Genomic DNA, 16291 nt, shown 5'->3' with positions numbered 1-16291 from the left:
AGAAGGACAGGTTTTTCTCATTCAAAAATAATTATATTTCTAATTTATATGATTGAAAATATGGTATACACAACAATATGAATGGAGTCATACATTTTACTTTGATTCCCATTCAATAATTGATTAGCTTACATTTTCCACACATACAGTTTCATCATAGAAGAAAACATTTCGAATAATTTTAGAGATTATACTAATTTTGGTTTTACTTTTACATTTATTCAAAGAATACCAGCAATTCTGACTTTTGTGTTCTCCCTATATTATGACTGTTCTTCTGTCGTTTTATTCTATTAATTCGATTAGTCAACTACTTTCCTGTCACTCTCATAATGAATCTAAGCGATTGAATTGATCATAACATTTTCATAATACCATTTGAATTGAACAATTTAAAATAATGATGTTTCCTCAAATCAAGCTTTCATTCAATGAAATTCATAGATGTCTTTTTGTTTTCTCCTGAATTGTAATAAGTATAGAGGATATTTTCTATTGAAAATCGATGGTGATCTTCTGGTTTCGTTTCCTTATTTCCAAGATGAATTATCCCTATTTGGTTATGGAAGATATCTTCGAACTCAATTTGTATTAGCATGTAGCATTTTGATGATAATTGTAGCTGATGTCAACACAATTGGTCTTTTGGTTGTAATTGGTATGTATTTAAGTTCATTTAATTAGTTTCCTCATCTAGCAGATAACCAACTTAGGTTCGACATCAAGTCCGAAATGTATTGAATTTTGATTTCACAGTAAATAGCACAATGAATAAAGAGATATATTTAAAACGTTGATGCAGCCCTAAATGGACAACAAAAAAGTTAACCCTACTTCTGAGTACGTATTATTTAGTGTAGTTCAATTGATTTTTTGCATGTTGTGTATTTCAGTCAGTCACCAAAGCACGGTAATTTGGTTATTATATCAAACACAAACTCACGATGTAGATATTGATAAAATTTTCTTATGACTTCTCTCTATGTACATCTCTGTGTCTGCTCTTTACCCAAACCCAAGATTGCCACTCTGAGTATAGTCCTTTTTCAACAGTTGAAATTTTCAGTTCTTATCTAGTTTTCAATTCACAGTCCATTCATAAAGAACCTTGTAGAAGTTTCAACTGTGAGTAAAGTAAAATCCATAACTAAATTGTCCAACATCCGAATGCTAAATATCTTTTCATGATTTTTTTAACGGAGGTGGTCCCCATCATTAAGGTTAGCTGCTGAGGGTGGCCAATTAGCTGAATTCATCGATGGACTTGGACCTGGACAGCTGGTGGGAAGGCAGGTTCTGGGCGCCCCTGCTTTAGGAGATATTCAACTGTCATTGTGCTACCAAAAAGGACGTCTAGAGGTGGAAGTCATAAGAGCCAGAGGTCTGCAATCAAAACCAGGATGTAAAATATTACCAGGTTTGAGTCCACGTGATTTCTGTGATATCGATACTACAACTATTTTTCTTTTCAGCACCTTATGTGAAAGTGTATCTAGTGAATGGCAAGAAATGTATAGCAAAGAGCAAGACTAATTCAGCAAGAAGGACTTTGGATCCTTTATATCAACAACAGTTGACCTTCGTGGAAAATTTCACTAACTGTATATTACAGGTGAGAATATAATTTTGTAATTTCTCCTTATAAAACTATTTTGACCGTCACTTGACAGTACATTTTGTCAGAAGTTTGTGAATAAGACTTGGGTACTTGACACTGCTGAAGAGTATCGCATGGTACTACTACCTTGAATGAACATAAATGAAGATTCAGTATCAGTATTCCAACAGTTTTAATGTGAAATGTCGATTTATCTTCCAGTGGTAGAATTCTTCACCATAAATTGAATCAATTCTAAGACATGCTCTATTTCTATTTTCGAAAGACAGTTGAAGATTGTATTTTGAGGTAAACAACGAAGATACTGAAAGACGTAACTCGTTACTCTTTTTGAGACAAAGTTGAGTAGCTACCGTATTTTCTGTTGTGAGTAACACAGAAAATACGGTAGGTAACTCGTTGCTCTTTTTGAGACAAAGTTGAGTACCTACCGTATTTTCTGTTGTGAGTAACACAGAAAATACGGTAGGTAACTCGTTGCTCTTTTTGAGACAAAGTTGAGTACCTACCGTATTTTCTGTTGTGAGTAACACAGAAAATACGGTAGGTAACTCGTTGCTCTTTTTGAGACAAAGTTGAGTACCTACTGTATTTTCTGTTGTGAGTAAGCAATTAGAGAGAGAGAGAAAGCTCTCTCTCTAGGGAGAGAAAGAGACAGAGGAATCGACTCCAACACTGGAATGAGACACATGATGCTGACTAGAGTCACAACATAATATTGATAAGTTGTAAATATTGAAATTCAGACTTCTAAATCTGTTCTTTCATGGTCACGTGACTGATGAATCAACCTTTCTCTTTTTAATGTTGGAGGCAATGCTCTCCACTGAACTATCGCCAGATGGCGCTTCTATATATTACTAGATCATTGTAAGACGTCTCAAATCTGTCAGTTTTCGATGATCTCAAGATTTCTCCGTGGGACTAGCACAGTTTGGACAATAAATTCACTGAAAATGATGAGTTTTCTATATGTTAAGTTTATTTTTTCATTACAGGTGACTGTTTGGGGTGACTACGGACGAATAGAGGGTAAAAAAGTGTTCATGGGCGTTGCGCAGATAATGCTCGACGATCTCAACCTGAGCAATATAGTGATAGGATGGTACAGGCTCTTTGGAACTACTTCACTGGTTAGTGGATCACCTTCGTTCGGTCTATCGCGCCGCAGCTCCATGGCTAGCTTAGATTCACTCAAGTTGTAACCTTAACCCCTCCCCTCCTAAGATGTGTTAACTAATTTTAAGGTATTTTGGCCCGAATTGAAGAAATATATAAATGTCTAAATCTTTAGAGGCATGCTGAATTTTGGAAGATATGGAACATTTGAATCTCGATGTATTGCAGTTTGGAAGGAGTTGTTTTTTTATTATCTCAGTGTGCTTGAAACATACACATACGACGTTATCAGTTGCGCAAGGAGAGTTCTGGCTGTAAAGTAGGTAAAAACGGAATTAAATGAGACGTTTGTGGCCAGAGATACAACTCGGCAAAAAGGATTTCATATCGGGTGACAATCAACTCCAATGTTTTCTAAAGGTGTTAAATCACAAAATCTCGGTGGCCAATTGTGATCACCTCTTCGAGAAATAAACTTTTCTCGTGGAATTGCGATTGTTCGTTGCTTGTATGGCACGTAGCGCTGTCTTATTGAAATTGATAGTTGAAACCTAAGTCTTTATGCGAAATACGGTGTGATGTTGTTTGTGGAATGCCTTATTCCCAAGATCGACGAGGAAATGATAAACCTAGGTTTTTGTTAACATCAAACAACAGCAATATAATCATCTTCACATCACTAACTTGTAACAACAGCTCAAAATTGTTCACCAGTTTCACTATTGCCGGTCGAGATTGACTTCACAATGACCCAAAAGTGCTTTAGTTTTACTGTGGCTGCAAAATTTTCACCATTTCTGTAATGAATTTTAACAATTTCATTTTGTTATTGAAGCGTGTATGTTTCCATTTTTAGTTATGGCTCAGTTTTTACTTGTCAAATTTCCAAAGACGACAGCTTCAAAATTGACAGCTGCCAGATAGCGAGCTATTGAAAATGAAACCTCTTGGAAAACACTATATGTAATACTCTTCTAGATCATTTAATATGTAATTCCTAACTCCTCTCAAAAGCTACGTACATTTGGTCGACTACTGAATAACAAAATCATTGAAATAAAGCTCATAACACGAGGAGAAATTTTCAAATAATTTTAATTCAACATTCTCTCAGAAAAATTTTACTGAACCTTTAGTTTCCGAATTCTTGCAAAATGGCTTTGACCCTGAATGATAATTTCTTGGACAAGATTGTGATACTTCAACCATAAGTGTATTGTGCGCTTGATATATTTCAAATTAATTTTCATTTCACTCTTCGAATAGATAGATACTTATTACAATTCTAATAGGAAAGCTTAAATAAATTTTTCATTTCTTACTATACAGGGTGGCCATTTGAAAACGAAACAGACGAGATTACAGACGAAATAAAGTTTTTCGATAGAAATGCTCGGACAGGTCGATTTCTGTTTCGAGGGGGACAACTTTAGATGTAGGTTACGGACGCATAGCGCTTCAACCCTTGCTGCTACAACCCCCACCCCCAATTTTTGAATAGGGAAGATGGGGTGAGTGATAACTCAATTTAAAGGTATTTTTATACTGATTTCAGCACAGTAATTGTTTTTTCATTTTATGCATTAGTTCTCGAAATATTCATGCGTTAGTTAGTTAGGAAGGAAGCCACAGTCATGGTTGTTTTGAAGCTCAAAATGTCGATTTTTCACAAAACACTACAAGTGCCATGAAAACACTACTTCATTTTCAAATACTTAGTTAAGAATATTTCGAGAACTAATGCATATAATGAAAAAACAATTACTGTGCTGAAATCAGTATAAAAATACCTTTCAAATGAGGTAAATCTCACCCCATCTTCCCTATTCAAAATTTGGGGGTGAGGGTTGTAGTAGCAAGGGTTGAAGCGCTATGCGTCCGTAACCTACATCTTGAGTTGTCCCCCTCGAAACAGAAATCGACCTATCCGAGCATTTCTATCGAAAAACTTTATTTCGTCTGTAATATCGTCTGTTTCGTGTTCAAATGGCCACCCTGTATATATTATCTTCAACATTGTGCAAAATGACAAATTACTATTTCACATCAAAGGGGCTGTGGCTTACATAATTTTCAGTTAATTCTAATGAATGTGCATGAAAATGTTTCTGTTGCTTCGCTCTGCTTGAGACATAAGATGTCACACAAAAAAATTCAACAAAATTATCTCAACTTAATTTGCTTGTTTGTCCAGCTACACTTATCAATCAGAATTTTTTTGAGTTACCTAAAATCATAGTTGTTGTTTCTTCTTCTTTTCATACTTGTTTTTTTTTTCAATGAACAATTGAATATCATTTCGATATTGTTCGAAGAATTGAATTTCAGTGAAAATATTCATATTCAATAAAAAAACTTGAGATGATCATTTTTATTCAGGTCAATTTCGTTTGCAGGTAAAAATTCAATAATTTCATATTCATTCATAAATCTTAAGTTTGACTATTTTGATTTTAAGGCATGAATATTTCAAATATTGTTTTTATTACGACTGTCTCGCTTTAAATGTGACTATTATTCCTAATTTGAAGCTTTGAGTACAAATTGTAGACTTTTTCTTGGTCAGATTGTATTCCACGGAAGTTTTAGTATCTAACATATTTTTTCATTTCATTTTCAGTGAGAATGGAAAACTTCAATAATTTCTTCTTTCTGGAAGGATAAAACAATTATACTAATGAACATCAATACTTATATCATATCTTTAATAAGTTGAAGGACTAAAATTATTGCTCGAAACATTTTCACAAAATATCGAGAAAAGTACTAGGACAATATTAAATATCACGTACGTATGATAGATCTTTTTTTTTATGAAGTCAAAAATATTTTGGGGCAGTTCGCAATTTATTTCTCGAAAATATTTGGAGCAATTACCTATATTTCCATGTATGAAACCAATTGAGTGAATGCTCTTCACCAAAACTGTTCGAATTTTATACATCAAAATAGTTAACAATATTCTGAAAAGCTGATTCTTCTGATAGTTTGAAGTAGCATAATCTCTAGCTATATTCGATAGTTCATGAAAAAAATCTGATAGATATTACGAAAAAATTATGGTACTCAATATGAAATCACAAGACTTTCAAACCTAATTTTTTCTCGCTGATTATCTTGTCTTTGCGACCTTAAGGATTGACCAGAAGAACATAAAATCTGGTCTTAAATCTTAAATTACTCAACTATTTTGATCGCATTCCATGAAAATAATTATAACACAATAAAATCGGACTGAATTGAATGAGAAAACATATTCGAAAGTCAGTTAATCAAAGTTTATAAATATGAATTGCCTTCCAACAAAAATTTAATATTCATTTCATAATTTGAATTGAAGGGCATGCGATGTATCGACTTCTGTACGAAAATAAGAAAACTTGAGCAAGAATCTGCTGGAGAGCCCTTATATATGAATGCTTTATTGGAATTGAAAAATTGACAATTGCTTTTTTACATGATAACTTAGAACATGATCTAGATCATATTGATAGATCTACTATATGAATTAAATATCGGAAATTTGGTTCAAAATACCATTCGAGAGTTTCCACCTCAACCCATAAACCTAAACAAAATCCATAACTGATCAAATTCAGTGCACTCCTTGCATGTTTTCATACCGAGAAAATACTAGTTGTTTTTATTAATTTCTAAATCAGTTTTATTTTTGAGTCCGTTGATCCTCTCCAAGTATTTGAACCAAATATTTGGTATGCCAGTGTATGGTCGTTTACTGTACCTACCTATAAATATATCAAAAATTATTAAATCCTATGATTGTTAACTTGCATGTGATAAAGAAATTTATGTTGGCTGTTGACTCCGCTTAGACTATTAAAATACCTTTGTTGTATATTTTCATCTCCTCTTTCATTTCAAAATTGTATATGTTGGCGAAATGTTTGAATAACCTGGTGGTTTTGACTGAATCCCTCCTAGTTCTTAGTTTGAATAGTCGATCATCTCCTAGTTTTTATCTATTTCAATGAAATGATCTCTCTTCTTTATCTTTTTCTCTTCGAACATTAGGTACTTCGAAAATGAAGATTATGAAAAAATTTACATTTATGGATGAATACCAGGTTATTCATATATAGTTATATTGATGTGAATCCAGGAATGGACGTTTTAGCATAAGGGTAAAACTTTATTTTTCGTGCTGCTAAGCTAAGATATCTTTATTTTTATATGTACGCAGAATGATTGTTCTGTGAATTGTACTATTTTGTAATCTGTCCATTCCGTGAAGAATATATTTCATTCGCAACCTTTTGTATATCGGAATATTCTGCTTTGATTCAGCTATTTCCATTATTTTTTCATTCCTATAATTCTTCGTTTTGAATTCAATTCCTCAGTACCAAAATGAACTGATAAATAATTTATTATATTGAATAATATTTTATCGGAGTGAAGCAAATGTCCACATTTTAAAATATATTGTAAAAAAGTTTATTGTTTATATCTACAATTACATCGAGATTAAGAAACGTTTTATTGATTTCAGCTCCGAGAATCATTTTAGTGCCATTATCCAATGATTGTATTAAATTTGTAATAAATGATTGTATATAATATCCAAATGCGGATGATACCTAGTAAATCTTATGTAGAAACAGTATTATTTAACAATTGACAACAGAAAGTTTTTAAATAACTAAATAAAAGAAGAAATATAGAATCCAACTTGGTTTGTAGTTTCAATTCATGTCATAATACTTTCTGGAAACATATCTCTATCTCTTTTCAAACGAATTCGATCAACTCTAAAAAATCTAATGTTTGTTGTTATTCGAAAATATGAAAATGTATCCCTACATATTAATACCTACTATTATACTCTTCTCTTCTAGTTTAATTTCAACAAATCAAAAAATTACATGATATTATCTCAACATTAATTTAATATCATTGTTTGGAAAGCCATATGATGCAATTCAATTATAGTAAGTATATTCTTTTAGTAGTGGTTTACTGGTTTGTTATTTCACACTTTTTATAGCTTGAATTAAATTTAATAAATTCACCTTTAAATGAAAAGGCGGTTCCGATCTTGCGAGAAGTGCTCAGCCCACAACGCCATCTCCCAGATAAGCAGAGAGTTACCACAAACATATTCTATAAATGTCTACATATCGAAATTGCAGCCTTGTGGGAGTAGGTTGAAAAAATTTGAAAGTTGATGACGCAATCAAGATATTTTAAAATTTTTTTTTAAACAATGTTTTCCGAGCATTCCTGGCCATAAACAATCAACAAATTGATCCAAAATGCGCCTGTTTATAGTTTATAATTAACTAATTTCGGAAGGAACTTAGTAATAAATATTCAGATATGAATTTTCATATATATTAACCAATATTGTTATTTATATTAAAATATTCATAGACATTCACTCTATGAGGCTTTTTCCTTCAGTGGCCTCCTTTTTCATCGTGAATGCCTTCTTGTCCTTCAATTTTCTCCAAGATCTTCAAAGTCTCCTCATGTCCAGGCATTTCTTTGAAAGTCTGTTCCAAATCTAAATACTTGTTGAAAGCACACCAATTTATCAGAAGACCAGCTTCTGGTTCTTTTTCCGCTGCCCACCAGAAGTTAAACTGAAATTGAAATCAAACAGATATAATTTAAAATTGATTAAGACTGTAGGTTTCAGTTTGATTGATTTGGTTTTGGTTTCGAATGTTTTCATATGTTGATATTTCTCATTAAAGAAAATTTGAGTATTGCAGTTATTTATGAGGAATAAAAAACAAAAACAAGCATTTCTCACCTTGATATTAATAGGAACAGTATCTGCCATCGGACAAACTTTGCGATCGAAAAATTGCAATATATCATCGTAATAATAATCACATTTTTCATCTCTGTGGATCCTATAAAAAAATTAACACAATATATATGTATAACTCCGCGAGTACAAACATGAAAAAATACTAATAATATTAATCTGAAGATTCGCAATTGGTCTCAGTAGGAAATAGTTCAGAATAAAAAAATTGCTAAATGATGCAATTCTACTTACACATCTAATACTTTTTCTATATGTGATTTATCCAAAGGCAAACGGCAAGCTCTCAAAATGGTGTAGCACTTTTGACGGCTCAATTTTCCACTCCTTTCAGGATCTTGAATTAGAAAATATTCTCTCAGTCTTTCCAGATCGTCCCAGAGGAATCTCTTCAGTTCCGTCAAAGTTATGGCTCTGTAAGAGATTTCCAAATAGATAAATGAACGTCAACATATGGGACAGAGAGCTCAAGAAATTCGCAATAAAAATATAGTTTCATAAACTTGAAAATTTGAGACAATTTTTCCATTACCTTATTTTCTGTCGGTCGAATCTGTCCTTGGTACAGTCGGCAGAAAAAGCTCTTGCAATCGTTATCATTTCGTGTTCAGTAAAATCATCTCCCATTACTCTACAGAGTTTATTTCTGAAAAAAAAATCGATCAGTCGAACAGTTTACTTCTGGATATCATAAGAATCAAATTCCTACCGTAAATCTTCATATCGGAGCACTGGTTGTTCGTTGGGCATCATTTCTGCTACGAAATCCTTGTAGAAGGGCTTCAATTGTTCCCTTACTTTATCCATGATGAGCTTTAGGTTAGCTTTAGGGTACTGAAAGAAATTGATTTTAGATCTGAACTAATCGTACGAGCGATAAGTATTGATAAGAAATTTTCAGCTGGAAATATACAGTCATTTGGAACTTCTTAAGAGAATTCAGATAATGTTTCTGTCTTTTTACGTAGCCTCAATTTCATTGTGTCAAAATGAATTTTTCCAAATATTTCAGATCACCCTGAAAAGATTCGAATCTCATAGTAGCCAAGTAGCTTAACATTTTAACCAACTATGTAATTGACTTGAAAATCAAGCTCGTGAAGAATTACATACTTGAGCTTGACTTGACTCGATTTTAGATATTTATTGCTTGACTTGATATCAAGCTACTTGATATTACTTGAGCTTGATATGCACGCGTCGCACGGCATATATTTCTGCAATCTCGTGCGCGCTTAGACTAAATAAGGAGATTCCTCGAGTGCCGAGAGACCGAAGCATTCGCCAGTGTGACTTTATTAGTAGTTTTCTCACATTTCTATGAAATCTTTTGGTAGATTTTGGTAGTTTCAGAAATATCTTTCCAAACTTGGCCAAAATGGCCAAGGGATTTTTATCAATGCCAGCATCTTCAGCTTCTGTTAATAAACAATTTTCCATAGCTGCTTTTACAGTTACAAAAACCCGCAATAGGTAAGGCGACAAATCTATAAGATGCATCATATGTTTTAGATCCTGGATGAAAAATTATGAAATCAAACAAAGCCTCGAGGTTTCTCAATAATAAGAAACTTTATTTTTATTCTGTTATGATTTATAGTGTTTTAATTTATGTTTTTATTCGAAAAAAGTTATTTTCGGTTCTTGTATACAATAAGTTTAATAAATAGAAGTGTTTTTTGCAAGGTTCCTTCTCATTCCATCATGTTTTCATTGATGTAACACTACACAATAAAACTGCTAATAATCAAGTAGCTTGATAGGATTCAAGTACTTGAGTTGACTTGAATCTGAAAAACTACTGCTTGCCTTGAGCTTGACTTGAAATCAAGTGAAGCTTAAGCCAAGTAGCTTGAAAATCAAGCCAAGCCGTGAATCACAGTCAAAACATGCTGACATATTCAAAATATGCTGACAAGACGCATCAAAGTGATTTTTTCAATGGACGCCAGTTCATTTTGGTAGTGAAAGGGATGAACAAGTGGACAAACTTGCAAAACGGTATCTGCTGATCCTTAAACCTTCCGTGAGCTTGGAAGAGAACCCCAAACCGGCAAACTTTATAAAATCGAAGATCATACCAAAAATTGCATTTCAAAAATCGAAAAAATAGAAAGCTTTTTTTTGCAGACATTCCAAAATTTAATAATAATAATAAATTACCTCGTGACTGTTTATCTCCATGTACCGCAGACAGTACTCGTCAGCATCGCAAAGGACGAAAACGAAAGAGTTTATAACGACCGTGGCTCCTACGAACATGTGTTGCGGAAGGTACTTCAATGGCGGCATACTTGTAAATGTCGGTTGACCCGGTAGTACGACGGGAGATCTGGCAAAAAAGCTGGTCCTTCCTAAAGAAAAAACAATTAATAATTGTGAATAAAACCACCAGTATTTTTAATATGGGTTTACCTCCGTCGCAAACCTCATACACGCCAATGGTGTCGTCGGCCAAAAAGTAACTGATGATGAATCTCCTTCTGCAGTTGTCAGGATTTTTCGAGAGCATCTTGGCGGAAAATCGGAGTATGTGACTGTCCAAGCCTTGTCTGATAAGATCATAAAGAGTTATATTAATTTTTTCCCCAAATTAAAAGTACAAACAAAACCGAGAGATTCTCCGGGTAATTTCAAGAAAAAGAGTCCTCTGTAAGGCCCACAAATGCTCTATTTTCGAAAAATGCACCCAGTTGTAAGAACGTTCATTTAAATTTAATCCTGCATTAAAATTGTAATTCACCATTAAACGATGCAGGTGGCCAAAAGGCTCGTCCTGCACTGGAGGATTGACATTTTAATGACGGCATTAAATTTTAGTGAACGTTCCTGCAACTCGGTGTAAGGGTTTTAAAGTTTGATTTTCTTAAAGATTTTCTCTGGAAGCATCATCTGCGCTTCACAATATATTCAATGGATGGATAATCCAATTAGTGTTTCCATCACATGATATTACAATATTATTATTCCGTATATTAGGCCAATTGATGCACAGATGGAGGTGCTAGTATTAAAATCCATATGATTTTTAGTTAGTACCAACCTTCAAACGATACGAGTCAAAATTTGATAGCAGTCCGACCATTAATTTGTGAGATATTGCGTTGTGAGTGTAGCTACTTTTGTTATTTGAAAAAAGATGGAAAAAAGAATTTCGTGTGCTGATAAAATATTGCTTTTTGAAGGGAAAAAATACAGTTGAAGCAAAATCTTAGCTTGATGAAGAGTTTCCGGGGTCTGTACCAGAAAAATCAACCATTATTTAATTGGTATGCTTAGTTTGAACGTGGTGAAATGAGCACCAAAGACGGCGAGACTATCACCGACGAAATCTGGGACGCGCAAGGTATAATATTCATTTATTACCTTCAAAAGGGCCAGACCATCAACAGCGATTATTATATAGTGTTATTGGATCGTTTAAAGGATGAAATCGTTAAAAACGGCCCCATTTGAAAAAAAAAAAGGTGCTGTTTCATCAGAACAATGCGCCGTGTCACAAATCAATGAAAACAATGGCAAAATTACATGAATTGGGCTTCGAATTGCTTCTGCATCCACCGTATTCTCCAGATTTGGCCCCCAGCGACTTTTTCCTGTTCTCAGACCTAAAAAGAATGCTTGCCGAAAAGAAACTTAGCGCCAATGAAGAAGTAATATCCGAAACTGAGGCCTATTTTGAATCGAAAGACAAATCGTACTACAAAAATGGTAAACGCCAACTATGTTGAATAATAAAATAGAATTTTGCCAAAAAAATTTCTTTTACTATAGTAGACCGGGGACTTTTCAATTGACCTGTTACCTGTCATATTTTAAAAACTTCTTGAAGTCCTTCAAAGGCGCCTTAGGCTCAACCGTGATGCAGTTTTGTGCAGAATCTTCAAAAGAACCATAACCGTTCCAAGGGGGAAGCTGCCGTTGCTTCAGCCCCTCCGATTTCACTTGCTCTGATTTGTCTCTGGGCATCTTTCCAGGAGGAAGATGGTCCAGACCATACTTCAGGCTGTAATATGATCTGGTGAAGGGATCCCAATCGGTTAAGACTATTTTTCTACCATAACAGTTGATTATGCTACTTATGGCAAGATCGTTTTCCTTATAATAATCTTCATTCAAACCCCTATCAAGGGGATCCAATATATATCTACCACCAGCTACACCAGCTCCTAAAAAAAATTTAAATAAAAGCCATGAAACATTTTTTTCTTAAGATTTCTCACCCAAAACATTGAGTAATGTGTAGGGAGCAGTATCACCAGGGCCCGGTAAAGCTTTACAAATTTTTGGCAGTTTTCCTCTTCTCAAGAACATGAAACCAGAATCTCTGCCAGAATTTTCGGCAACCGTCTCCTTGATCTCTATTGTATCATCGGAAAGGAAATAATGAATTTCCAATTTGTGTAGATATCCGTGCTCAGTTTCCTGATCATCCCAATATCCGAAAAATCGAAGTACCTACAATATTCGTTAATAAATTTAGGATAAACTGATAGATTTGATATAAATGATCGAGCAGTTTCAAAAGATAGTTATTTAAAAGAAAATAAACAACGTTTATTTGATACGTCCATGTAGAACGAAATAAAATAATTAAATTCTGAAAAATTTGCACCCCATTTATATCGACGCCACTGGCAGCGCGCCCTAATTTCATTCAGTTCAATTTGAATCGAGCTTTTTACACCGTGACGTTTCATTAGAACTACTTCCCTCACATGCATGCACAGAACATTATGTTGTCAAACAAAATCTAGATTTCCAACCGTCATCTGCCATCTGCAAGTGCCGTTTCCATTGATTATTGTATCAATTAACTAATTTATTATATGAATTGAACTGATTAGTACTAATCTCTGAATTAATTAAAAGTAAGTTTTTCTACGATACAGTTTTTGTCAGGTAACTAACTAATTTTGTTATTTGTATTGATAGAATGAGCGACGAAAACGTACAACCTGAATCTCAAGAACATGGGGAAGAGCCCCTGGTTTTGAGCCCTAAAGAGGCTGAAAAGCAGGAAGAAGAAAAGTTGCGAGCGAAATACCCAAACGTCCCTGGGGGGCCTGGCAGTAGATTGATGGGTGGTCACTCTGCCTTTTTACAGAAGAGATTAGCTAAAGGCCAGAAGTATTTTGATTCTGGTGATTATCAGATGGCTAAACAGAAGAAGGACAAATTACCTGTTAAGGCACCAGTACCGTTTGCCGGAACGGGTGAGGCTATTCCAACTCCTGAAACGATACCAGTACGAAAAACGTCTATTATGCAGACAACAAAATATAATTCAAATAGCTAGTTCCAGTTCCTATTTCGTCTGTCCGTACTGTTAACTATTTTTTGAACTTTTTTATGTAACAAAGATGTGTAACTTCATTTATCTGTTGTTTATTTAATATAGCTTATTATTATCTGTAAACTTATTTCAATCATAATTGATTAGAAGCAATGAGATTGAGATCAGTGATGCATAGAATTAAAATATTTTACTAAGATATTATTTTCGTTTCAATGGCAATTCCCATATTTCTTATAGTTGAAGTTACCTTTTTATCGTGTTCTAGAAATTGTCCTCTGGTATCTTTGGTCCTTTTAGGCTTTTTTGACATAATTGCTTCTTTTTCTTTCTGTCTCATGTTCAAATAAGGATCAGAAGGAAGAGAAATAGGATCTGGTACACAGATTCCACATCTGTTCAAGAAAGTTCTTGTGAATTTATCACAATCAATCAGTTTGAAGCACCTTCCAAAAAATTCTACTTCTTTGCCAATATTAAAATCAATGATGTCATAGAAATTTTCATCCATTGGAGGTGGAAATCTTATTCTCTGTCTGCTTAGGAAACAACCTGAAATAATAAATGTGGAAAATAATTATTTTTCACTAATTCCCCCATTCATAAAAAATGGAATGCAAGTTAATAATTGCAATGAATTCTATATTTCTTCAATTGAAACTAAACAGACTTACCTTGATAGACACCACTGTTTTCTACTTTTGGCTCTGCTACTTGAATTGTTCCATCTTCCAAGTAGAAGTAAATGATAACTTTACGAATTTGAAATGGTGATCCACGTACTTCTTGTAGTGTTTCTTTGAAGTAAGCATCAAAGCGGAGAACCTGTTTTTTACAATTCCAATTATTTTCAATGTAAGATGAATGCTTAATCACCTCCACTGATGTATAGATATTATATTTCTATTATATAAAATATTTCAAATTTATTTCTAATCAGAATTGATTTGAAACAGCCTATTGCAATAAATATTATATATAATTCAAATAGAAACAAGTTTTTTAAATATATTGAGAATAAAATTGGTCATAATATTCTTGAAGTTGAGACTGGAATCAAAAAGCAATTTAGGTTAGTTATCATACATATTATACAGGATGTTCCACCATTGACTCGACGCTCTATAACGGTTAAGCGCTGAAATTTTCGAATTTTTTTTCGAAACAGTATTATTAGGCTCCATTAGAGATACATCCTCAAATTCTTTGGAAATACTCAGGGTGCACCAAAAAAGGGTAAATGACCAAACATATTGTTCTTACGCATCTCTATAAAAAATGCGTTCGAATAAATCGAAAATAAAAATTTGTCATTAACCAAAATCTATTTCTCCCCTCATTTTGGCATGAACCAAGTAAAACTGGATCAAAAATAAAATTTCTCGTGTTACATTAATAAATTGTTTTCATATTTCGCTAAATTTCAAATTAATTTTCTGAAGAGTGTTAATTGAGTAATAGATTTTTGTGTAGCAACATTTAATTAGGTGTAAATGATTAGCAATTAGCTGCTGTTATTAGTGTTATCAAATTATATTTTCAGAGTGAAAGTATCAGTGATAGACTTTTGTTCAAGGTCAATTCGCATTGATATCCCAAAAAGTTTTGCCAACATTAAAATCATAGAGTTACCTGCTTATCAAAAACCAACCAAGGAGGCAAATCCAAAACTTCTCCCCTTGCATAAACAGATGGATATTTGTCTGTTAAAGGGCCAAACATATTCGGTTTAACTTTTTCCTTCAGAGCTCGATTGCCCTCATCTGGCGATCCTATAAAGTCGAATTTCTGGTTCATATTGAATTTTGTCCTCCCAATCTACGGAAATATAGAGAATAATATTTCAAAGTCGGCTATTTTTTCATTTTTTTTACGTTGGGGTTGAAACTCCATCCCGGTAGAAGGGGTAATTCTGGACACCGTAAATTCATTATAAAAAAATTACTTGAATAATGAGTTGCTTCCAATGGCTGATGTACTTTTCTGTCTGAGATGACAGTTTTGTCAATATATTGTTTCTATCGCTACATATCAACTACACGCAAATAAAGAGGGTTATTGAAATGGATATCGCTTTTGATCACCTTAGTAAAGGGCGTTTTGATAAGAGTGTTAGATCCATAGAGTAATAAACATGGATAGAAGGAGTATACGCAATTTTAACATGTCCCCAACATGGTTAGATTACTTTGTCGGATTTTTATGTATTTTCAAATCAACAATTTTACGATATCGTTATGAATGTATATTATATTGAATGAAATATATTTATTTGGGTGATTCCCGATTGAATATGCAAATTTGAATATTTGGAATCCGATATTTTTCCTAATTGTCGAATTTATAATAAGCTGAATTATTATTATTTTCTGTAATTACCTTATGAAATCCAAGGTTTGGCAACTTTTGCTCTCCTAGTGTCATCGGTTCTTTCACGTCGTTTAGCGCGCTTGAAGTTTGTTTT

General features: G+C 33.5%; 3 protein-coding genes across 17 annotated transcripts in view; 2 read left to right on the top strand and 1 right to left on the bottom strand.

The window, feature by feature from the left end:
• Positions 1–6601, top strand: part of LOC123679143 (regulating synaptic membrane exocytosis protein 2) — a 41722-nt gene extending 35121 nt beyond the window's left edge. For 8 of the 15 annotated variants that reach the window (XM_045616551.1, XM_045616558.1, XM_045616552.1 and 5 more), the window contains 4 exons: positions 1203–1417; positions 1473–1612; positions 2617–2751; positions 6078–6601. In XM_045616551.1, the coding sequence (XP_045472507.1) occupies positions 1203–1417; positions 1473–1612; positions 2617–2751; positions 6078–6179 (592 nt within the window). In that variant the 3' untranslated portion in view covers positions 6180–6601. Of the gene's footprint in view, positions 1–1202; positions 1418–1472; positions 1613–2616; positions 2866–5357 lie in introns of all 15 variants that reach the window. The other 7 variants (XM_045616554.1, XM_045616553.1, XM_045616557.1 and 4 more) reach the window with 4 other exon arrangements.
• Positions 6602–8075: 1474 nt separating this feature from the next.
• Positions 8076–15854, bottom strand: LOC123679141 (EF-hand domain-containing family member C2-like). The gene is made up of 13 exons (XM_045616546.1): positions 15702–15854; positions 15460–15645; positions 14502–14652; positions 14078–14379; positions 12755–12989; positions 12337–12700; positions 10947–11083; positions 10695–10885; positions 9241–9365; positions 9064–9177; positions 8766–8945; positions 8514–8616; positions 8076–8340 (listed from the first exon to the last, which is right to left on the bottom strand). The coding sequence occupies exons 1-13, from the start codon at positions 15756–15758 to the stop codon at positions 8155–8157; spliced, it is 2331 nt and encodes a 776-aa protein (XP_045472502.1). The 5' UTR covers positions 15759–15854; the 3' UTR covers positions 8076–8154.
• Positions 13251–14028, top strand: LOC123679142 (cAMP-regulated phosphoprotein 19). The gene is made up of 2 exons (XM_045616548.1): positions 13251–13402; positions 13467–14028. Exon 2 carries the CDS (start codon positions 13468–13470, stop codon positions 13828–13830), a length of 363 nt encoding a protein of 120 aa, XP_045472504.1. The 5' UTR covers positions 13251–13402; position 13467; the 3' UTR covers positions 13831–14028.
• Positions 15855–16291: the final 437 nt, after the last annotated feature.

This window comes from Harmonia axyridis, chromosome 4, assembly GCF_914767665.1.
Source record: "Harmonia axyridis chromosome 4, icHarAxyr1.1, whole genome shotgun sequence".
NCBI lineage: Eukaryota > Metazoa > Arthropoda > Insecta > Coleoptera > Coccinellidae > Harmonia > Harmonia axyridis.
Note: the sequence above shows the minus strand (reverse complement) of the source record. Positions and strands in the feature narration are given on the sequence as shown.